At 37.3% G+C, this 25,320-nt stretch overlaps 1 protein-coding gene across 1 annotated transcript; it reads right to left on the bottom strand.

Moving 5' to 3' along the window:
• Positions 1–1,888: 1,888 nt before the first annotated feature.
• Positions 1,889–9,964, bottom strand: LOC148550781 (uncharacterized). The gene is made up of 2 exons (XM_088494622.1): positions 9,394–9,964; positions 1,889–1,920 (listed from the first exon to the last, which is right to left on the bottom strand). The coding sequence occupies exons 1-2, from the start codon at positions 9,962–9,964 to the stop codon at positions 1,889–1,891; spliced, it is 603 nt and encodes a 200-aa protein (XP_088350748.1).
• Positions 9,965–25,320: the final 15,356 nt, after the last annotated feature.

Raw genomic sequence — 25,320 nt, 5'->3', positions numbered from 1 at the left:
AATCACATACCCATATTCACATCCATTCCACCTCATCCTCTTCTCTTTCACCCCCCTCCAAGAGAACCGAGACTATGAGGCGCAAAGTTATTGCTCAAAAATCTTCTGGAAGAAGGAAGAGCGAGAAGGCGAAGGAGCCCAGCATTGAAGAGGAAGTAGAAGAGTCTCATACCTCACCTTCTCCATCATCGCCGAAAAGAACCTCTCCACATGCATCCGGAAAGAGTTCCAAGAAGACGAAGGGTTTCGAGTTCCATGAGACGAGAGAACCCAAAAACCTTGGGTCAATGGAGTTCAAGAACAAGTTTCACAAACAACACTCACATTTCGATCCTTCCAGGTTCTCTACATGTGCTGCTTTTGAATTCCACAACGACGTCCTAGAGAAACGACATTTGTGTCTCTCTTATCTAGTGAATCTAAAATCTCTGGCATCCAAAGGACTCGATTTACAGCCCATGTTTGAAGGTCTTAAATGGTCACCTCTGCTTCATATTCATAAAATGGTGTACCCAGGACTGGTTAGGCAATTCTATGCAAATCTAAGGTTCATTGATGGCAGCCTTCACTCTTATGTGAAACGGGTTCAAATCATATTGGATTCTGAAACAATCTCTTCTGCCCTTGGATACATTGATGAAGGGTCAAAGGTTTATATGAGTGATAAATGGGACTCACATGTAGGAGTTACATACAAGCAAGTGATTCATCAAATCTGTGAAAATCTGTCTGGCCTAGATGGAACTGTTCCAACTCATAAGGCTTTGGGTCTAACTAACTCTCTGCTGCACCGCATCATAACTCACATTCTCACTCCTCAAAGTGGTTCTCACAACAGGGTAACTGTATCTGATTGTCTCATAATATTTGCTTTAGTTACTTCAACTCCTATTTCATTTAGCTATATTATGATTCGTCATATGTGGGAGTCTGTGAAAAGTACAAAAAAGGCCAATCTACCTTATGGAATGTTTCTTACATGCATTTTTGAGTACTTTAAGGTAGATTTAACCAATGAGGATGTAGAGAACCGTGTTTCCATGATCAGAGCAGGCGGAGCTGCAAAAAGAGGAAAGAAATATGATGATGACTTTGAAGGCCGCCCAGAATCCTCAAAGACGACTGGTTCCCTCAGAGAAATTCTCACAGAATTCACCAATATGTCCGATCTCATGGTTCAATTTCACAAGTCTGCCCGCAAACTTGCTTATGAGAATGAATTGGCATGGAAGAAATGTCAAGAGAGGGTCGGTCTAATGTTGGAAAGCCTTGAAAAAGAAGCTGGCAGTGATGGCGCCAAGGAGGAACCTTACTTTAATCTTTTCGATGATTAACTCTCTGGTTACTATTTGATATTGGCACAATTTGGCTCAATTAGCTCTTTTGTTTTTTGTTAGGGTTGCAATTGACAATAGCTACCTAGGTGATACTTTGATGACACCATTTGGTTATGTTTTGGACTGTTATATGGCATATTCTGTTTTCTATAACAATGTTTTGTGCAGGTGCCCCCATGATGACAAAAGGGGGAGGAATTTAAGGTTCCAAAATTGAAATTGGAACGAAACAGGGGCTGGAGGAAAACAGGGGAACAGGGGATGAAATTTTCAAAATTGAAAATTCATGATCACCCTTGTTCAAAGAATGCATGTTGTTATTGCATTCACTATGGTTGCTGCTTAGTTTATCATGATGCATTCACTATGGTCGCTGCTTAGTTTATCAGGATTAATTAATGATCATTTGGCATTTGGTTTATAATGATGGTTGAATTATTTTAATGCCTAATTACTGATTCATCATGGCTCATCCTTAAACGCTCCTTGCTAAGTATGGAATGCTGCACACCTTGTAAATTCGTAAATCTAAACTCTTCATTTATTATAGTTTATTTGAATGGTCTGGATTTAAAAAGGTAACCTGTTAATCAGGTTAATCATTTTTTGATAAGTTTTAGATTTTTTTTTGTAAGTCTCATGTATTGGGCTGAAGTTCAAAATAAAAAAATAGTATATAAATATTAAAAACAACATGTCTGAACAAAAATTATTGGACTTTAGAATTAAAATAAATAATACATAAAAAATAAGTTGAAAATTCATGTACTAAATCTAGAAAAAAAGATATATTAGAATCTTAAAAAAAATAATATTAAATATATATTATGTATATAATATTAAAATTTAAATAAATTTTGTTTTGTGTGAAATAAAATTATAATATTAAATATAAACACAATGCTAAAAAATTTTGTGTTATATATATATATTATGTATATAATATTAAAATTTAAATAAATTTTGTTTTATGTGAAATAAAATTATAATATTAAATATAAACACAATGATAAAAAATTTTGTGTTATATATATATAATTTTATTTTCTGAGAAACAAAATTAAAACATTAAATATGAACAGAATGATAAAAGATTTTGTATTATACTAATTTAATTAAAAAAATATATATACAACGTAAAAAGCAAAAAAACATATAATAATTTTATTTTGTGTGAAACAAAAATTCATATAAGTTTTTATTAACAATTTTTTTATTGAAATATGTCATTTTACTATATTTATAATATATTATTTGGGATAATTATATTATTTTAGTTAATATATATTATTTAAAAAAATATTTAAAATTTATTATTTTGTATTAAGTGTAACACCCTACCACACAAAGCTTTACGCTTAAGTCGTAAAACAAAGGTGATGTGGTATTACAACCTCTAAAATAAAATAAGTACATATAATAGCAGAAGAGTTATAATATGCTAGGAGCCTTAAAGGATAGGGAAAATAAAAATCGCGAGATAAAAGCGCAACGCTCAAGGAACGAGTTAACTTGCATGCTAAGAAAACTGTAACTGTCAAACATAAGATAACAGAAGTAGGAATAGAGTGCCAAAGATACAAAATATCAAGCTCCTAACTCAGCCTGCGAAGTCAAGACTGGCCGGAGAATATTTACACATATATATACATACATATCCAAAACCCAAAAGTACATATACACAATCCTGCCTCTCCATAAACCTCTAAGAGGATCAAAAAGAATAAGTCATGCGGAGAGAAAACTAAGTACATATATATACATCATAGCATAACAAAATATCCCAGTAACCACTCCGCTTCAAGAGTCCAGACGCCTAACGAGATGCCTCTCGACCTGCATCTGAAAATTAACAACATAGTATGGAATGAGAACCGGAGGTTCTCAGTATGGTAAAGGTGCCACACACATAATATATAAGGTCCTGGGAATGCCAGAGGCAATCCTAGAACGCCGACACTCAGATTGTAGAGCTTAAAGTATTAAACAAAAGCCATAAAAGGTGGTTTCCTAGAAATATTTAATCCTAACTTAACTTAACCTTAAATCTAAGTCCTATACTGCCATTCCTCCATACCTCCAATTCCATCATGCATTTTCACAGACAAATAAACAGATAAAGGCAAACACAAGAAAGTTACAACTACTGCAGGTAACAAATACACATTTAGCATGGCAAATACAGATAGGCACACCCAATTAGAGCACAAGCAAGTAATTCAAGTAATATGCATATGATGCATGCCTGTCCTATGGCTGATGAGGCTCATCTGTCGGTTATCCAGCCAACCCGACAAGTCTGAATTGTCCTTAGACTGTCCCCCGACGTGCATCCCCAAGAGTCTATGCATAGATTTTTCTCAAATAATCAATATTGCTCAATGGGGGTAACATTCCCGGGAATTTATATAGTGCCCGGTCACACTTACGTCGTAGGGTCAACAGAGTATCGAGTTTTCAACCTGGTACACGTGGTGGCAAGCCACGACACTTAATCCAGGGAATCTCGTATCTCAGATTATTCAAATTCATAAGCCATATAAATAATTCAATTATAATTCATCAACATCCAAATCATTCCCAATTGCATCTCATTCATCATCATACATTAAACATATTCAATCCTTATCCTTCATTATATCACCTCCCATTCCATCCATCAATAGTTTCAATTCAAAGCATAATTCATTCTTTTCTAAGAATCAAACTTCAAACTTAAAACATACTCACTATCTTAATAACTCAAAATCAAACCATATAACCCTTAAATCTAAATCTCTTTTAAATAATCATCTAAATAAAATCTCTAATTTTTTATAAAATTTCGGCAGCATCTCCTCTAAAACTCGGACTTTGCCACCCTTTTCGGGTCCAAACCTGCTTTCTTTTCAATTCAACATACCCTTCCTCATCATCATAACAATCACCTCAATAAATCTACTTCAAATCAACAATTAAACTCATACAATATTCAAATCCAACAACCAAAATTCAACTAAGGATCATAGTTCACAAATCCTAGGCTTTTAACACAAAATACCTCATTATCACAACAACCTCCACAATAGTTATACCTCAAATCAATAATTCACCAAATCATTAGTTAATCAACAATAACATTCAACCATAATTCTCTCCAAATTAACATAACAACATTCACCATCCAAAATTAAAAACTAATTATCCAATAAACTTCAACCAAATATATTCATCGATAAATTACTAAACATTAAACATACACCTGCATTCCAACTTATCCAATGGTCATCTAGCCTAAGTTTTCACAGAACATTATATATTAAATGCAAGAAACCTAAACTATCCTTAGCCGATTTCCACGTAACGACCAAAGCTATTTATTCAAAACCAAAACAGCCCCTCAAAACTCAACTAATCCGCTTCCTCCAAGTTCCAGTATTCACAATTTCAAGCTCCAATTATTTATTTTCAACCTAATACACATTCATAATACATATATACCCAATTTAATACTCAAAGCTCAAATTTAATGAAATTAAAATAGAATTATCATATCCTCACCTTACCCAAGCTTCACATAAGCAAGAGTGAACGTTTCTCTCAAGCTAATTGGATCCTAAAACATCAGAAATCAAAGAAATTCAATATTCCCACTTAAAATTCGAAAATTGGGGGAAGATGAAGCTGAGAGTGAAATAGCAAGTTACCTATGAAATTGTTCCGGTAGAAATGTAGAGCTCGACGCGGTGAACGCGTGGCCGCAAACGGTGCGGCAATCGGAGCTCGAACGGAGGAGTTACGGGAAATTGAATTTCACGTAAGCGAATTTCTCTTCTTCTCTTCCCTGGGAGGCTTGCTGCGTCGCTGAGGGAAATAAAGAGAAAATGAGCCCGTGGCTCTTTTTAATGGGCTGGTCCGGTTGAACCGACAGCCCGGTTCGGGTCCGGTTCAACCGGTTCGGTCCTTTCGGTCCATTCTTGGACCGTTTTCTTCAAAATTAGTGTCAAAATTCTCGTTTCGATGAGCTCTATCCTATTTTGATATAATATTCGCATTTCTAATCCTCCTTATTAAAAAATAATTTATTAACTAATTATCTACTAATTTAACCGGGGTTTACATTCTTCCCACCTAATAAAGAATTTTGCCCTCAAAATTCAAATATAGTTACCTGAAAAGAGATGTGGATAGTCCTTTCGCATATCTGATTCGAGTTCCCAGGTATGTTCCTCGATACCAGCTCGTCTCCAAGCTACTTTTACCAATGATACTTCCCTTCCTCGTAATCGTTTAACACTGGTGTCATCAATCCTCACCGGAATTACTGGGAGTGTTAGATCTTCTCTCACTTGGATTGGTTCTGGTTCTAGAACATGACTTGCGTCAGGATTATACTTCCGAAGCTGTGACACATGGAACACATCGTGCAAATTCGAAAGGTATGGCGGTAAGGCAATTCTATAAGCCACTGGTCCAATTCTTTTCAGAATCTCAAACGGTCCAATATAACGGGGATTCAGTTTCTTGGTCTTAATAGCTCTTCCCACTCCAGTGGTTGGTGTAACTTTCAAAAAGACATGTTCTCCTTCTTCGAACTCCAAAGGCTTTCGCCTCTGGTCAGCATAGCTCTTTTGGCGGCTTTGGGCTATAAGCATTCGACTACGAATCTTCTTTATCTGCTCAGTCGTTTCGGCTATCATCTCAGGCCCTAATAAACTCCTTTCTCCAGTTTCATACCAACACAATGGAGATTGACATTTCCTGCCATACAGAGCCTCATATGGAGCCATTCCGATGCTCGCATGATAGCTATTATTATAAGCAAACTCTACTAATGGCATATACCGGTCCCAGCTCGCCGGTTGGTCCAAAACACAAGCTCTTAGCATATCTTCAAAGGTCTGAATAGTTCTTTCTGACTGACCATCTGTCTGAGGGTGATACGCAGTACTCAAGCTTAACTGAGTCCCAAATGCACGCTGAAAAGCTCCCCAGAACCTTGATGTGAAACGAGGATCTCTGTCAGATATGATAGTAGAAGGCACACCATGCAACCTGACAATCTCTTTGATATACATTCGAGCCAATTCCTCCATTGTGCAACTTATTCGGATAGGAAGAAAGTGAGCTGATTTTGTCAGTCGATCCACAACCACCCAAATAGCGTCACAACCAGATCGAGTTCTAGGCAAACCTATCACAAAATCCATTGCGATACTCTCCCATTTCCATTGTGGAATCTCCAAAGGCTGAAGGGTCCCTGATGGTCTCTGATGCTCAATCTTAACCTTCTGACACGTTAAACATTTAGATACATGCAATGCCACATCATTCTTCATACCTGGCCACCAGAACATCGCTTTCAGATCCTGATACATTTTAGTGCTCCCTGGGTGAATTGAAAACCCGCTCTTGTGAGCTTCCTTCAAGATACTTTGTCGTAGGTCTCCAACATCAGGCACAATAATCCGGTTCTTGAACCTCCATAAACCATCCTAACCTTTTGACATTCTCCACTGTTTTCCCTGTTCAACTGCTGGTAATACCTTACGTAACACTTCACTATCTTGATGAGCCTTCAGAAGTTCTGATTTAAAATCACTTGAAATCTGTAACTGACTCAAACACAAAATTCCAAATTCTTCTCTAACTCCCAAATTCAAACCTTGAAATGCCTTTAGTAACTCTTCCTCCCGTAGCATCATCCAAGCTGCATATAAAGACTTCCGACTCAAAGCGTCCGCCACAACGTTCGCTTTTCCTGGATGATAATTCAATTCAAAATCATAATCTTTCAGAAGCTCCATCCACCTCCTCTGACGCATATTCAACTCTTTCTACTCAAAAAGATACTTCAAACTCTTATGGTCTGAGAAAACATGAAACTTAACGCCATAGAGGTAGTGCCTCCAAATCTTTAAAGCAAACACAATAGCAGCAAGTTCTAAATCATGTGTCGGGTAGTTCATCTCATGCGGCCTTAACTGCCGTGAGGCGTATGCTACAACATTCTGGTGCTGCATCAAAACACACCCCAACCCTTTCAGAGATGCATCACAATACACTTCAAACGATTCACTTGGTTCAGGTAATACCAATACAGGTGCAGTAGTCAACCTGTGCTTCAATGCTTGGAAACTCTCTTCACATTCCGGAGTCCAGATAAAAGGTGTATCCTTCCTAGTCAACTTAGTTAAAGGTAAGGCGAGCTGTGAAAATCCCTTAATGAATCTGCGATAATACCCTGCCAAACCTAAGAAACTCCTGATCTCTGTCACTGAAGTTGGTCGCTCCCAATTCATCACTGCTTCCACCTTAGCAGGATCCACAGCTACCCCTTGCTTACTCACCACGTGGCCAAGAAACTTCACTTCACTCTTCCAGAACTCACATTTAGATAGCTTAGCATATAACTTCCTGTCTCTCAGAATTTGCAGCACAGTTCGCAAATGATCAGCATGTTCCTCTTCAGTCTTAGAATAAACAAGAATGTCATCAATGAAGACAATAACAAACTTGTCCAGATACGGTCGAAAAATCCTGTTCATATAATCCATAAATACTGTCGGGGCATTAGTTAACCCGAAAGACATCACTGTATACTCATAATGACCATAACGGGTTCTGAAAGCAGTTTTCGGAATATCCTCGTCTCTAACCCTTATCTGATGATATCCGGATCGCAGGTCAATCTTAGAAAACACACTGGCACCCTGTAGCTGATCCATTAGATCATCGATTCTAGGCAACGGATATTTATTCTTCACAGTGATCTTATTCAATTGCCGATAATCGACACACAGCCGCATACTCCCATCCTTCTTCTTTACCAGTAACACTGGCGCTCCCCACGGAGAAACACTTGGTCGGATAAAATGCTTACCCAACAGATCTTCCAGCTGAGCTTTCAGTTCAGCCATTTCTAAAGGCGACATCCTATAAGGAGTAATTGAAATTGGACCGGATCCAGGTACCAACTCAATTGCAAATTCAACCTCTCGGTTAGGTGGGAATTCATTAATATCATCCGGAAACACATTTGGAAATTCACATACAACCGGAATTTGCTCTAAACTCTGATCATCACCTGATACTCCCGCAGTTAATAACATAATACCCTGACGTTCGGTTCCAGAACAGTTTACTATCATAGAGTTCAAATAGTAACTATTCACCACAACCGGTGCTTCTGACCCTTCTGGCATAAACTGTACTGACTTCTCAGAACAATCAAGCAAAACATGATTCTTGGATAACCAATCCAATCCCAAAATGAGATCAAGACCAGTCATAGGCAAACAAATCAAATCATGCACAAATTCACGCTGTTGTACTCGAAAGGGAACTTGTGGACATTCTATCCTAGTCACCATAGCTTCATGAGTAGCATTATATACTTTCAAATCATAACCTAAGACCACCATTCTCAATCTTAATTCATGGGCCTTTTCAAATGCAATAAATGAATGACTTGCTCCTGAATCAAATAAAGCATTTAAGATTTTACCAGCCATTTCACAATTACCTCTAATAAGTGTCTCAGATCCCTCAGCACCAATGGTAGAAGTAGTGTATACTCTCCCCGGCTGTTGCACCCTACCAGTCTCATACTTCTTCTTCTCAGGGCAATTACTGGCTATATGCCCCTGTCCACAGGAATAGCACACTCCAAGTCCTAATCTACACGGAACTCCAGGATGATATTTTCCACACTTCTGACAATTCAGATCCTGCTGTGGCTGCTTCCCAAACCTTTTTCCTTGATTAGCAGTAATATTCGGCCTTCTGTAATTACCTTGACCCTGAGTCTGCTGCGAAACAAAACCTCCACGTTTGAAATTCCTACCTCTCGGAGCAAAGTTCCTCCCTGAAGGCCTCTGAAAAGGCATCCTCAAACTCCCTTTCTCTGCTGCCGCCTTCCTCACACAATCCTCAGCCACCCTACTCTTATTCACCAATTCAGAAAATACCCTGATCTCCATTGGGGCAACGAAGCTCAGAATATCGCTCCGAAGACCTCCCTCATATTTAATACACTTCCATTCAGCAAAATCTTCAGGCGCACCTTGACAGATACGAGAAAAGCGACATAACTCCTCAAATTTGCTGGTATACTCAGCAACAGTCATTTGTCCCTGCTTTAACTGCATTAATTCAAGTTCCTTGGCATTTCTAGCTGAATTAGGAAAGTATTTCTTATAGAACTCTGTCCGGAAAACCTCCCAAGGAATCGCAGCACCATCAGGTTGCAGGATACGTCGTGTTCCCTGCCACCAATACTGAGCTTCACCTTGCAACTGATAAGTCCCAAATTCAACCCATTGCTCTTCAGGAACCTGTTGTGCCTGTAACGCCCTTTCCATAGCCTGAATCCAATTATCTGCATCAGTTGGATTTGAGGTTCCCCTAAAAGTCAGAGGGCGAACTTTCAAAAATGTAGCAAGTTTCATAGGACCGTCCTCATCATTATTGTTCCCATGATTACCCTGATTTATCTGATTACCCAGTGCCTCAGTTGTTGCCTGCATAGCTGCAGCCATATTTCCCAAGGCAGCCATAAAGTCTACTGGATCAGTCCCTGTGGGTACAGGAGTAACGGTGCCTGTCCTACCTCTACCTCGCCCGCGACCGCGTCCGCAAGTCGACATCTGGTCCCTATACATACCAAACAAGTGATATTAAGTTGATCAGTCTCAATATCGCAGGTCTAATGCTTTAAGTTCCAAATGCATGCTCACAAACGTTTATGCCATATATATCAATCAGATATCCTAATAGCACATAAACACATATACAGAGAATGCACAGAAGCACAATCAGTCCGTCTTTCAGGCTCTATAGGAACGAACTGCTCTGATACCATTAATGTAACACCCTACCACACAAAGCTTTACGCTTAAGTCGTAAAACAAAGGTGATGTGGTATTACGACCTCTAAAATAAAATAAGTACATATAATAGCAGAAGAGTTATAATATGCTAGGAGCCTTGAAGGATAGGGAAAATAAAAATCGCGAGATAAAAGCGCAACGCTCAAGGAACGAGTTAACTTGCATGCTAAGAAAACTGTAACTGTCAAACATAAGATAACAGAAGTAGGAATAGAGTGCCAAAGATACAAAATATCAAGCTCCTAACTCAGCCTGCGAAGTCAAGACTGGCCGGAGAATATTTACACATATATATACATACATATCCAAAACCCAAAAGTACATATACACAATCCTGCCTCTCCATAAACCTCTAAGAGGATCAAAAAGAATAAGTCATGCGGAGAGAAAACTAAGTACATATATATACATCATAGCATAACAAAATATCCCAGTAACCACTCCGCTTCAAGAGTCCAGACGCCTAACGAGATGCCTCTCGACCTGCATCTGAAAATTAACAACATAGTATGGAATGAGAACCGGAGGTTCTCAGTATGGTAAAGGTGCCACACACATAATATATAAGGTCCTGGGAATGCCAGAGGCAATCCTAGAACGCCGACACTCAGATTGTAGAGCTTAAAGTATTAAACAGAAGCCATAAAAGGTGGTTTCCTAGAAATATTTAATCCTAACTTAACTTAACCTTAAATCTAAGTCCTATACTGCCATTCCTCCATACCTCCAATTCCATCATGCATTTTCACAGACAAATAAACAGATAAAGGCAAACACAAGAAAGTTACAACTACTGCAGGTAACAAATACACATTTAGCATGGCAAATACAGATAGGCACACCCAATTAGAGCACAAGCAAGTAATTCAAGTAATATGCATATGATGCATGCCTGTCCTATGGCTGATGAGGCTTATCTGTCGGTTATCCAGCCAACCCGACAAGTCTGAATTGTCCTTAGACTGTCCCCCGACGTGCATCCCCAAGAGTCTATGCATAGATTTTTCTCAAATAATCAATATTGCTCAATGGGGGTAACATTCCCGGGAATTTATATAGTGCCCGGTCACACTTACGTCGTAGGGTCAACAGAGTATCGAGTTTTCAACCTGGTACACGTGGTGGCAAGCCACGACACTTAATCCAGGGAATCTCGTATCTCAGATTATTCAAATTCATAAGCCATATAAATAATTCAATTATAATTCATCAACATCCAAATCATTCCCAATTGCATCTCATTCATCATCATACATTAAACATATTCAATCCTTATCCTTCATTATATCACCTCCCATTCCATCCATCAATAGTTTCAATTCAAAGCATAATTCATTCTTTTCTAAGAATCAAACTTCAAACTTAAAACATACTCACTATCTTAATAACTCAAAATCAAACCATATAACCCTTAAATCTAAATCTCTTTTAAATAATCATCTAAATAAAATCTCTAATTTTTTATAAAATTTCGGCAGCATCTCCTCTAAAACTCGGACTTTGCCACCCTTTTCGGGTCCAAACCTGCTTTCTTTTCAATTCAACATACCCTTCCTCATCATCATAACAATCACCTCAATAAATCTACTTCAAATCAACAATTAAACTCATACAATATTCAAATCCAACAACCAAAATTCAACTAAGGATCATAGTTCACAAATCCTAGGCTTTTAACACAAAATACCTCATTATCACAACAACCTCCACAATAGTTATACCTCAAATCAATAATTCACCAAATCATTAGTTAATCAACAATAACATTCAACCATAATTCTCTCCAAATTAACATAACAACATTCACCATCCAAAATTAAAAACTAATTATCCAATAAACTTCAACCAAATATATTCATCGATAAATTACTAAACATTAAACATACACCTGCATTCCAACTTATCCAATGGTCATCTAGCCTAAGTTTTCACAGAACATTATATATTAAATGCAAGAAACCTAAACCATACCTTAGCCGATTTCCACGTAACGACCAAAGCTATTTATTCAAAACCAAAACAGCCCCTCAAAACTCAACTAATCCGCTTCCTCCAAGTTCCAGTATTCACAATTTCAAGCTCCAATTATTTATTTTCAACCTAATACACATTCATAATACATATATACCCAATTTAATACTCAAAGCTCAAATTTAATGAAATTAAAATAGAATTATCATATCCTCACCTTACCCAAGCTTCACATAAGCAAGAGTGAATGTTTCTCTCAAGCTAATTGGATCCTAAAACATCAGAAATCAAAGAAATTCAATATTCCCACTTAAAATTCGAAAATTGGGGGAAGATGAAGCTGAGAGTGAAATAGCAAGTTACCTATGAAATTGTTCCGGTAGAAATGTAGAGCTCGACGCGGTGAACGCGTGGCCGCAAACGGTGCGGCAATCGGAGCTCGAACGGAGGAGTTACGGGAAATTGAATTTCACGTAAACGAATTTCTCTTCTTCTCTTCCCTGGGAGGCTTGCTGCGTCGCTGAGGGAAATAAAGAGAAAATGAGCCCGTGGCTCTTTTTAATGGGCTGGTCCGGTTGAACCGACAGCCCGGTTCGGGTCCGGTTCAACCGGTTCGGTCCTTTCGGTCCATTCTTGGACCGTTTTCTTCAAAATTAGTGTCAAAATTCTCGTTTCGATGAGCTCTACCCTATTTTGATATAATATTCGCATTTCTAATCCTCCTTATTAAAAAATAATTTATTAACTAATTATCTACTAATTTAACCGGGGTTTACATTAAGAATATTATTAAAAATATATTATTAGTCTTTCTTAAAATAATACTTTTTTTTTCTTTGGTTCAAATACTATGACAATAAATTTTTTTTACGTAACCACGTCTATTCAATAAATATTATATTCATTTATTTCTATATTGTATGTAAAATAAATAATTAATGTTTATAAAAAAAAAGTATTCTTTTTTTTTTACCAACTCTTAGGTGAATATAGAGACTATGTCATTTGAACTATAACTCGTTGGCAAAGAAAGAAATATTCTTAATTATATATTAAATAAAATAATTATTTATTAGGCTCATTCTTATACAAATAAAAAATTTTCTTAGTTTTATATATGTAATATTTTATACCAATTAACTTCAAAATTTAATTATTTTTTGAATAAATTAATAAAAATAATACAAATAATTGTTTAAATATAATTGTATTTTAATTTTTTATTCTATTACGTACACGTTGAGGATAATTTGAAATAAAAGATAATGGACTTGTTGTAACTGTCATATATTTTGTGCTTTGATTGCGTTGTCATCTGAGAATCATGGCGCCTTCATGGAGACCGGGTTCTTCTACAGTATCAGTTTTACGTTTGGAGTTAGCCAACCAGCAGCGACGACAGAAAGCGTCTTCCTTTTATGTGGAAGCAATTTTTCGGGCTTTGAAGGTCCATTTATGGTAGATGTGGAATGGGGTGGGTTCAAGAGCGTCAAAATCTGTGGCTAGACAGAACAATAGTGGAGCACCTGCTAGCAAACAAAACAGTGAAAATGCTTAAAGATATCACATCAACAATAACAGAGGAAGTCGATCAAATTTTTCTGAGTACTTTTCTGGTGTAAAGATAGTCCTGTGTTAAACGAGCGAATTAGTTTTTTTTGTTAGTGCCGGTTTGTTTGTTCAGCCCATAACAAAAAAAATAACAATAATAAATAAATTTAATTTACCTAATTACTTTTGATAGCAGGTTAACTTTTAAAGAGTGCTGCACTCCCTAATTTGCCTAGAGTGCACTAGCTTTCGCCATTCATCATTGATAAACTTTTTGGATTAAAAACTTATTTTTGGCAATTTCTTTAAACTATGTAATAAAACTGCCCTGTTTGTTTGCTCAAATACTTTTCCATCATGTTGTTTTGCTCTGATATTTTTAACAGGAAAGGATTTGAAAAACTTTTTGATAATTTTTGTATGAAATAGGTTGAGCAGTAAATCAGTTTATGATATCAAACAAGTTTTTTGATTATCAATTAAAACTGCTCATAAATCAAGCATTTAGCATCATAAAATATGCTAAATAACATTACTACTTGAAGCTTGATTTAAAAATGTTACAGGTTGAGTGCTTCCCTTGGTAACATAAGCATACATCAAGGGGGAGCATTGTGACATTTTGAAAGGGGGAGAAATTCAAATCAAAGGGAGTATTCTTTACTCATTCTCTAAATTTTTCCCATTTCAATTTTAATAATGTTTGTCATCAAGGGGGAGATTGATGAGTTTGGAAAACTCTAAACTAAATTGATGATGATCAAACATTATTAACAGCAAAATTATTAATCTAATCATGTGTTAATTAAGTTAATTTTGCTGTGTAGGATTTTATATTGGGCCGGAAAATAAAATGTTGCAAGCCCAAATTAAAAATCAGCCGAGCTATATGTTTCCTATCAAATGGCTGAATTAATTATTGGGCCAAATTCAATGTTATTATAAGCCCATATCTAGTTTTGATGAATGCTTCCTATGCTTGATCCGTTACAAAATTTATCAGGAAAGCAAATGTTGACTATTGGGCCAGAACTTAAATATTATCATTAAGCCCAAGTTGTTTTGCATGCATGGTCCGAAAGAAAAATAGAATTGGGAAACAATGATGAAAACCCAACTCATTGAATCAGGTGGCATGCTTCCAACGGACTTCACTCTCTTAACTTGTAATGGAATTCAAATTTTATCAAGTAAGGTTAATGCAGTCCTTGGAAATATGAAAGAGAAAAAGTCAAGTGATTTGATGGCAATCAATAGTAGCTTACACGCTACTTCACAAGCTTGGAGAAATGCACCTAATTAATTTATCTTTCATAACTCTCATAGCTTTGCTTTTCTCTTTCTTCTTTCTTTCTATTTGCTTCTCTTCTTTCTTCGGTCCTTGTCCAGGAAATAATGGAAGAAATGTTCTTCAACCAACAGAAGGAAGAAGCTGCATGCATCAAGACCATCAAGCTAATGATGGCAAGAAAATATACTAAAATAAAAATGAGCTGTGGCTAAGATACTTACCAAATGTGGTCAGATTTGGTGAGGTTATCTTGAGCTTTGCATGCTCAAAAAGGAAGAAGAAGATCTCGGCCAGCAAGGGAGATTCTTGAAGCATGGCTTGTCTTTGATTCTGCTCAACCACCACAGGGAGTAGCTAGAGTGGCGAAGTGATGGTTGAAGGCAGAGATTGAAGCAGATGAAGTCATCATCATCATGAAGCATCAAGGGCCAGAATTCCATCTTGGAAAGCAAGCCAAGGATGGAGAGCTCGGATTGATGAAGGGTGATGATCAAGAAAGGACTATAGGTAATTGCATGTTGGTTAATGCATGGTTATCTCTTCTCTCTCTTTGTGGCCGAACCGGTTTTTGTTGAAGGAGGAAGAAGTTGGTTCGGTTTTGGCTTCAATAAGTGGAGGCTCCCCTTTTCTATATTAAGGGTGGACAGCCACTGTTTGAAGCAAGGAGAAAAATTTGAGAGTGCAAGGCACAGAGTTCTCAGAGCTACCTGAGCTAACAGTTTTCTCTTCTCCTTCAATGTATTCAGTTTTGTATTTTTCTGTTTAATTTTGTCATGTCTTGAGTCTCATGGTAAAAGGCAAACAGTGAGGTTTGTAATGAAAAAGCCATAGAGCGGAAAAAGGCAGAGAGTGCAAAATTAAAAGAAAAAGCCATAGATGTCTTAGAGTTCCTTTATTCATCTATGTTGTGTTTCATGATTCTGTGGGAATCCCCTTGTAAGTTGGGTTAGCACTTTACAAGTTGTAATCAGATTGATTATAGTGAAATTCCATCATGTTTGTGATGGAGACTGGATGTAGGCTACACTGCACTTAGCAGCTGAACCAGGATATATCTGGGTGTAATCTTCAACTCCTCTCTCCTACATTTCTATTTCTACTGCACAGGAGCAAAAACTAATATTATCTCGTGCCAAGTGACGAGACAAAAAGAAAAGTCTCGTGGCTAGGGACGAGACAAAACAAAGTTGCTCGTGTGCAGTGACGAGCAAAAACAGAAAAGTTTTCCCTGAGTTCAGCAAGTGTTAGCAACAAAAAAGGGGGCTAAGATTCAACCCCCCTTCTCTTAGCCACTGAAACCATCATGCTTGCATCTTCCTATTTGTGTTTGCTACTGGGGCTCTGTTGGACTGTGGTGATTGGTTGATGGTTGGATTGTTTGGGCCTAGGGCCGTGGTTGAAATGAGATGAACCGATGGTTGGTTTTGGTTTTGTGTGTCTCTGGTTTGGAAAAAAATATGAAAGGCTATTTTGGTTCAGCATAGATGAATCCTTTTGAAAGGCTTTTGAGTTTTTGAGAATTGAACGGTTCCTCTTTCAGAAAAGATTTCCGACTTTACTTTCATTGTAAACCGTTATTTTTGAAAAGAGGCATGAGACGGTTATCAATCACTGGTGTGGTTATCTTCATGTATCCTATTACAGTAATTCCCAAAAACTCTCTACTGAGAACCCTTTCGAGGATGATGTTCTCACCTCCCCTACATTTTTTCCCTTTCAGGATATGGGCGCAGAAGTTACGAAGAGCTTATTTAATTGTTGTTGTGATGCTCTGTATTGTTTTAGCTATGGTTTATTGTACCCTCGCCTTTATCTTGATATAATCTGTAAGAGGGATAGGAATTGTATTGGATTATGGTTGTAATATTACTTATATATATGTATGTATATATATATGGATGTACTCTTTATGAGTTTTGTAAGTTGTATGGTATTTATGGATGTATGATATCGGATGAAAGTATTTTTGGATCGGTATTGCGACTTAAAGTTTTAAACAGGCTCATATTTCACTATTAAATAGTATAAGTGTCGTCGTAATGTCCGAGCTATCAGAGTGGCGCAGCCGGAAGCGTGAGCTTTGGTAGTTAGGGTGTTACATTATGGTATCAGAGCAGTCCTTCCTGTAAAGCCTGAGGAATGGACCGACTATGCTTTAGTTGCATACTCTGAGTGTTTGTCATGTATTAGGTCTTGTCGAATGACGAGAATTAGAGCTTTATGCACATGACGGTCTATTGATTAACGTTGTTGGTCTTGCATTGCATAATTCTTGGTATTCAGTTTGGCCAGCTTAATACTAGTGAATTATGTATATGAAAGCACTAATGGGTTATCATAGATGATATACGAGTTTTGAGTAAATCGAATCGCGGGTTTGGGAACGCTAGAAACTATTTCTCGAGACGATTCAGTTGTGTGTCTTGAATTCTGTTCGAGTCGACCTGTTCTTTCGTATCCTAACTTGAAGTTCTTGGTTGTTAATCCTTTTGAAAAGTAGTTTGATTTTTCAACTTTATTCCTCTATTCATATGCATTCTTGTTTGATCTTAATTGCATATGCTTGTTTGGAATCCTTGTTGCATCTATCTTCCTCTGTTTGAGTTCTTCTTGATTCACGTGTTCCTTGATGTAGCTTTGAACTTGTCTTAATGCGCTGTGCATTTTAACTCCGTATTCCGAGTCCATTCTTAGAGAAATTGTTGATTCAGTGTTCCTCTTATTTGACAGTGAATTACAGCCAATTTTGAGATTTTTATGAAAATTGCTGTTAAAAAGACATATACTTATCTATATGTAAAGCTTTGAAGATTTCTTATCCAGTTTAACAACTCTTTATTTTTAATACCTCGCCCGTACTTTTACTGGTTTATAGGACTGCACCTACTTAAAATATAACTTGACTTTCTAGTAATTTTACTATAGTTCCAATGGACATCCTTGTTCAATCGTGTATTTGGATATTTTCCGAAATTCTGGAAAGGAAGGATTTTTCGCTTTTATTCCGGTTGAGTTTCGTTTGATAAACTTCACTTAATTTATCTTTGATTTGAGTTTGATTTAGCATACCACATTATTTATGCCATTGCTGTTTCTTTTGAGAATGTTGGACTCATAGCCTTCTTATGACGAATGGACTAAAGTCTCTCTTAAGCTTTCTATCTCCATGAACGTCATGTTTGACTTTGTTTTTTTAACTAACCTTTTACACCTTGTGAACGTTACCATTGATCTTGGTTTTTATTTTCTTGTGAATCTCATTCCTATATGAGTCAGTTTGATTCGTTTCAAAATGGTACATCGTTTATCCTCACATTGTCTTTACCAGAGTTTTAGTAAAAGATTTATCCTTGAGAAATTACTAATGATTGAGTCGTCTTTCGTATGACTTTTGTATTCTTTTGGATCAATTGAAAGCTTGTTTGATGACTCAGGCCTAGTGAATCTTGTTTGAACTACTTTGATTTAAGATCCTTTCTAGTATGGCTTGACTCCTATTTGGTACATCTTAAACTTCTTGAATGTTCTTCTGAGATGGTGATTTCAAAAACACTTTTGGAGTCTTGTTTTGAACTTTTTAAAGAAGTTTGAATTCTCTTTAAAGAAATACTAAACGGAAATTATTTTCTGTTGCTTGATTGGGATTGAAACTATTGTTCAATTTTGACGAGGTTAATTTAAAGTTAGCATGCACTATTTTAAATGAGGTTTGGAAAGCTTCCTTGTTTAGTGGAAATCGGTTCGTTTATAACGCACCACTTATTTCCTTTACCAAATTGTAAGCAAATTTTTATCTCGGAGTTTCTTTTCTAAAAAGAGTTTAACTTCCTCTTTCGCCCTTGCTATGAATATTATACACGCTTGTTTGAATATGAACTTTGGAAATTTTTGAACAAGCATTTGATTTCTTCCAAGTTTTATGAATTACTTTTGGTTAAGTTATGCACCTAATTATCTTTCTAAAATATTTGAGGAAATATTTTAGCTCTTAGCCAAGCTTGTGTGCATTTTGTTTTTAAAACTCTACATAATCTACTTCGATGTGAAATTGAACTAGAGCAAAGCCACGTTTATGCTTTTGTTACTCTCTTGAAGGATATTTGTTGCTTAACTTTTCGTTTAGACTGCGAGGTGATTTTCCTGCAAGTTTTCGATTCTTTTATGAACAATGTATTCGGAAGTGTTTTTAATCGTGCTCTTGAAGTTCTGTGAGCTTTGTCTTGGGTCTGAAATATTCTCTTCTGTAAACCTCATGCTTCCTCGACTCAGCTTGAGTTTGTTTCAAACTGATGCGCTGGTTTTCTTCTTATTGATCCTATTGAATTTCCTTGATCCAAGGGTTATCTTTGAAGTTGTCAATTGAATTGTGTCTAGCAAACTTCATTGTTTAAACATCCTTGTTTATCTGGAATTGTATATATTCTTTCAAATCTATGAGTATTGTCCTTGACAATTGTCTCTCCGTTCTAAATCTGGTATCCGTCTGAGTAGACTCGAGAATTGTTTTGATATCACGTGCGACTTGTAGACGTAGTAGCGCGATGCGTTAGTCTTTAAGACGTGATATGTGTATATGGAAGGTGAAGCGGTAGGTGTGTAACGTTATGATGAGTTGTGGGTGTTTTGTCCCTTGCTAATGAGTTTGCGGGTGTTAGGCTCATGATCGGCTATGAAGTTGTAAAGTGCTTGATGGAGTTGGAGAGTTGAAGCTTTGAGGTTGAGATGAGATTAGTGTGCGGATGTTGAGCACGTCGTTGTAACCTCATCCTGTTTTATAACCTTCAAGGCCTTGCCTTACTACCACATGTTGACCCATGTCATCTTTTGCATTGAGCCTACCTTGTAATGATTTCTTTGCACTCACACTTTTACCTTTGCATCCTTATGCGTATGATAATCAAAGTATTTGAAAATCGTATATATGTTTATATTTTGAGATATTTTTGCTTCTTCCTTAAATGTGTTTAAGGGTGAACTGTTATGAGATTTATTTCGTTTTGTATCAATTTTCGAGGGCAAAAATTTTTATAAGGTGGGTAGAATGTAAGACCCAGAACCTTTGAAAAGTCTTTTTATGCGTAAGTCTCAAATCATATAGTTATTTATAGCCTTAATTTCAGAAATTATTTTATTAAAGATAATTAAGGCAATTCTTGATTTATTGGATTTGAGACGAGTTATGATTATTATCCAATTTTATAATTATTGGATTATTTTCTATATTTAAATCATATAGTTGGTAGTTGTGAAATAAAAAGGATTTTTATATGATTTTGGACTAAATAATTGATATTTTAGAATATTGATATTACTATTTTGGAAAATGAAGAAATTAAGTATATTATTTCTAATTTTTGGATTTGAACATTTTATTGAAAATAAAGTGTGAAATTGATGAGCAAATAGTATTTTTATACATTATTATTGTTGGATTAGAATTTATTTATAATTACTATATTATCCCTATTTTTAAGTGAAATTACCAATTTACCCCTAACCCTAATTTTAAAAAATGAAAACCATAACCCAGTGACCCGACCCGGTTTCCCCACAACCCAGCAGCTGTACAGCCTTTCCCCAAAATCACGCAGCACCTTCATCCTCCCTCAGCGTAGAAACACACACACGCATGGAGGGAAACATCGGAGAAGAGGATGGGGAAATCGGAGAGGGAGGGACGGCGTCACAGCAAGGGCTCGCTGCCATCGCCGTCGAGTCTCCTGCGATCAGCCTCGCCGTCCGTTCTGCTCTCCGTCAAGTCCGCCCTGTTGCTGATGTCGCCGAACCAGGTTGAGAGAGAGAGAGAGAGAGAGAGAGAGAGAGAGAGAGAGAGAGATCAAAACGAGCCATGAGAGGGGGTGACGAGCGCGAGCCAGGACTGGGAAGGAGAAGCCACCGCCACTCCCGCCACGAGCTCGCCATCGCGGTGAGGACCGAACGCCTTCGAGGTTCCCGCCGCCACCTTGAAGCCGCGTCGTTGTCGCTGCCAGGGTCCCCTCCGTCACCGTCCTTGGCGGCTCATGAATAGAGAGCACACGCGCGGGGCGGAGGGAGGTGTTGCTGTCGCCGCCGTCGTTCGTGCCTCCTCCCACCGCCAGATCTGCCCACTGAACCCCAGAGCTCCCAATTGCCCTTGCCGTCTGGGGCCGCGCCACCATGCCTGTCCGCCGGAAACCGCCACTGAAGCGGTGTCGTTTGGAGTTACACGAGTTGCTGCCGCCGGAGCCACCGCTGGAGGTTCTGGTTACTTTTGCCGGTAAGGGTATTATTTGAGATTTCTGTTCTTTTTGAATTCAGAGGTTACTATGGTCACTGCCTGCTGGTTTCAGTCGTCGTGATTGGAATTCGTCACCGCTGTCACTTGAGGTGGCTGCCGGGCTGCCGCCGAGCCGGTTTGGAGACCGCCGCTGTTTCGGTTTAGCCGTTCCTTCTTCGGTTCGGTAAGCGTTTCGATCTGAAAGCCCTTTCGTTATTGTTCTGTTATCTCACGCTGAGGTTTGTGGCGTTAATTGCTATAAGATTGAGTTTCAGTTGTTGTATGTTGCGATTAGAGTCGTTGAGATTGTTGAGAAAGCAAGTGGAGCCGAGTTGTTGGTTGCCGTCACTTCGGGTTGAGGCGAAAGGGACTCCGTGAGACGTTTGGGTTATGGAATTGCGTTTTGAGGTAGGGGCGCTTTCCAAAAACTATAGTTTATTTTTGGAATTATTACATATGGGTACTGATGGGAGATATTGTGTACTTGGTGATTGTATCTGCTTTATGTATCAATTGATTGACTCAAATGACTATGGATGTTGGTTTGGCTGAATTGTTGTGTGGCTTGTGAAATGTAATGTTTGAAGTTGATTCTTTAAATATTTAAAATGAGTTTAATCCATTGAGGATTGGTTTGAATTGAGTCAATTATTTTAATGATGTGAAAGATAGAATGCTCTTGAAATTTAGCCTGGGTTGCTTTAATTGCTCTGGCTTTGATAAATGATTTATTGCTGAACCGATTCTTTAAAGCTTTATAAATGAGTTAAACCGGTTGATATTGAGTTGATTTTTGAAATGGTTTCCTTGAGGTATGCCATTGAGGTGACTGTTGGATTTAGCTTGCTTTTGAATTGATTTCTGGTTTGAGTTGTTGAAAAGGAATGAGAAACGGTTTAGTTGGGACCCGAACCGGGTGGCAAAAGTCCAAGTTTTAGGGGAGGTGCTGCCGAAATTTCTATAAAATCCGAGTCTTTACTGAAATGTTGTTTGGAAAATGATGAGTTAAAGACTTCTACTATTTTATTTGAATTATCGAGAAAAGGACGATTCATGCTTTCGAAATGAATTAATAAAGAGGAAATTGTGATTTAGTCTTGCTTCTTAAGAAAGGCATTGTATCTCTTTCAGGAGAAAGTTATTTAGATGAAACTTGTGTTTTAAAGCTGTTTGGATGTGAAAAGGGTTTATGCCTTTGAATTTGACTTGGGGGTTTCAATTAAAGAAGTTTCAATGACTTTGAAAGAACCTGAATGTCTATTGACAAGTTTCATTTTGAAATGTTTTGAGAAAGGTTTTAAGTACTCTTTGAATTCTGAATTCTTGCAAGACTAAAACAATTTTGAACAGTTGAAACGTTCTAGAATTATCATGGGGGTTGAAGTTGGTTTTGCCTAAGTAAAGGAAACGGCTTTGAAAGAAGTGAATGATTACATGACTCGGTTTGGCTTAGATCCTATTTTCTTACTCAAATCAGAAAGCCAATGTTTTAATGATTTTAAATGAATTTGGCGAAATGAGTTATGTTATTCTCCCCTAAAGACTTGGGACTCTGCCGAGAAATTTTGTTATAAAATCCCATTGTGAAATGGGTGATTTTGATTGTTCCCAAATTGAATCTTTAACTTTCCATGGTTTTGGAAGTCTTGGAAAGAGGATGCCGAGAGCGGCTTTGTTTTAAAAAGGGAACTTACTTTGAGTAAATTTGGCTTATGAGCCTGAGATGATTTGAGAAATGAGATCTTTAAAGCCAAGGCTGAAAAGAGTTGAAATTCGATTTCAAAGTGAAATGGCTTGAGAAAAGTGATTTGAGGCTTAAATGCCGGTTTTATGAATTCGATGATGTTGAATGGTGAAAGTGCTGTTTTGTTATGGGCCGGAATGGCTGTGTATGATTATGAATAATGGCTGGTTCTGGATTGAACCGTGAGCCGGAATGGCTGTGTAAGATATTGATTTATGGCTGATTGCTGAATGAGTTATGGGCCGTATGGCTGACTATGAATTATGAACTTAAGCCGGATGGCTGAGATGGATGTTGATCCATGACTGGGACTGAATGAATATATGCTTGAGATACCTGGGTAGTAGCAAGGGTTGTGGTTCGTCCCACTTGCTCCAGGTCAGAGACTGTGACTTCTGGGTAGTAGCGGTAGTAGTGGTGATTCCACTCGCTCCAGGTTGAGCTGTTAAACACCCGCCTGGGTAGTAGCCGCAGTAGTGGTTATTCCACTGGCTCTGGGTTGAGCGGGTAGTAGCAATGGGGTTGTAGTTCAAACCTACTTGCTCCGCGATGGGTGTTTCTGTCCATGGTTAGCTACCAGGACGTGTCGGGTTGGCTATATAACCAACAGATGATATCATCAGCCACTAGGGACAGGCATGCATCATATGCATCTATGTGACATTGTTTGGGTATGCATATTATACTTGGTGCGCCTATGTGATTAATTGCTAATTGTTCTACTTGCAATAACTGTTTGTTTGTGCTTGCATCTTCCTATTTGTGTTTGCTACTGGGGCTCTGTTGGAATGTGGTGATTGGTTGATGGTTGGATTGTTTGGGCCTAGGGCCGTGGTTGAAATGAGATGAACCGATGGTTGGTTTTGGTTTTGTGTGTCTCTGGTTTGGAAAAAAATATGAAAGGCTATTTTGGTTCAGCATAGATAAATCCTTTTGAAAGGCTTTTGAGTTTTTGAGAATTGAATGGTTCCTCTTTCAGAAAAGATTTCCGACTTTACTTTCATTGTAAACCGTTGTTTTTTAAAAGAGGCATGAGACGGTTATCAATCACTGGTGCGGTTATCTTCATGTATCCTATTACAGTAATTCCCAAAAACCCTCTACTGAGAACCCTTTCGAGGATGATGTTCTCACCCCCCTACATTTTTTCCCTTTCAGGATATGGGCGCAGAAGTTACGAAGAGCTTATTTAATTGTTGTTGTGATGCTCTGTATTGTTTTAGCTATGGTTTATTGTACCCTCGCCTTTATCTTGATATAATCTGTAAGAGGGATAGGAATTGTATTGGATTATGGTTGTAATATTACTTATATATATGTATGTATATATATATATATATATGGATGTACTCTTTATGAGTTTTGTAAGTTGTATGGTATTTATGGATGTATGATATCGGATGAAAGTATTTTTGGATCGGTATTGCGACTTAAAGTTTTAAACAGGCTCATATTTCACTATTAAATAGTATAAGTGTCGTCGTAATGTCCGAGCTATCAGAGTGGCGCAGCCGGAAGCGTGAGCTTTGGTAGTTAGGGTGTTACAATAATACTGTTTAAATTAACAATAATAATATTTAATTTATAAAAAAAATAAATCAATACAAAGTATATTTTAATTTCATTTTGAATGAAATGTGCAAAATAATATGCTGCTCATCTATGCGATTAAGATGTTGCTTGACAAATGTTCTTTGTTTTTTTTTATACCCCTTCATCGTTATCAAATTATTCTAATCCTAAAATTTTTTAAAAATATTGTAACCCTATCATCTGTGCCTCTTGGGCTCCTCCACCATATATATATATATATATATATATATATATGATAAACTATTGAAGTATTTGGAACTTAATAAAAAAAAGGAGTGAAAATAAAATATAGCATCTTATTTTTCAACAATTGTTTTGTATTTTTATTTTTTTAATAATTTTTTACCTTCTAAGATCTTATAAAAGAAATGAAAATACTAGTTACAATGATCCATTAAATAACATATCCACCACCTATCACTCCTAATTGATCATTGCAATTAGTATGACCACCATTTACCGACCATTCATTTCAAATTACATTACTATTTTATTAAATATTTTGATTGAATTTGCATTATAATAATATATCACTCATATTTTAATTACTTTTCACGTTGAGCAAAAGTTGAGGAAAAGACATCATACGAAGAACCCAAGAACGAGGTGGTGGCGGATGAAAGGGGAGGAACAAAGAAGCTTCCTAAGACGGGTAGGAGAAGAGGCAAAGTGGGATGGGAATGGAAGCGCGGAAGAGATGTGGAGGG

This window comes from Arachis ipaensis, chromosome B7 (assembly GCF_059453495.1).
Source record: "Arachis ipaensis isolate K30076 ecotype BB chromosome B7, ASM5945349v1, whole genome shotgun sequence".
In the NCBI taxonomy this organism is placed as follows: Eukaryota; Viridiplantae; Streptophyta; class Magnoliopsida; order Fabales; family Fabaceae; genus Arachis; species Arachis ipaensis.
The sequence above is the reverse complement of the archived record's forward strand: the minus strand, read 5'-3'. Positions and strand labels throughout refer to the sequence as shown.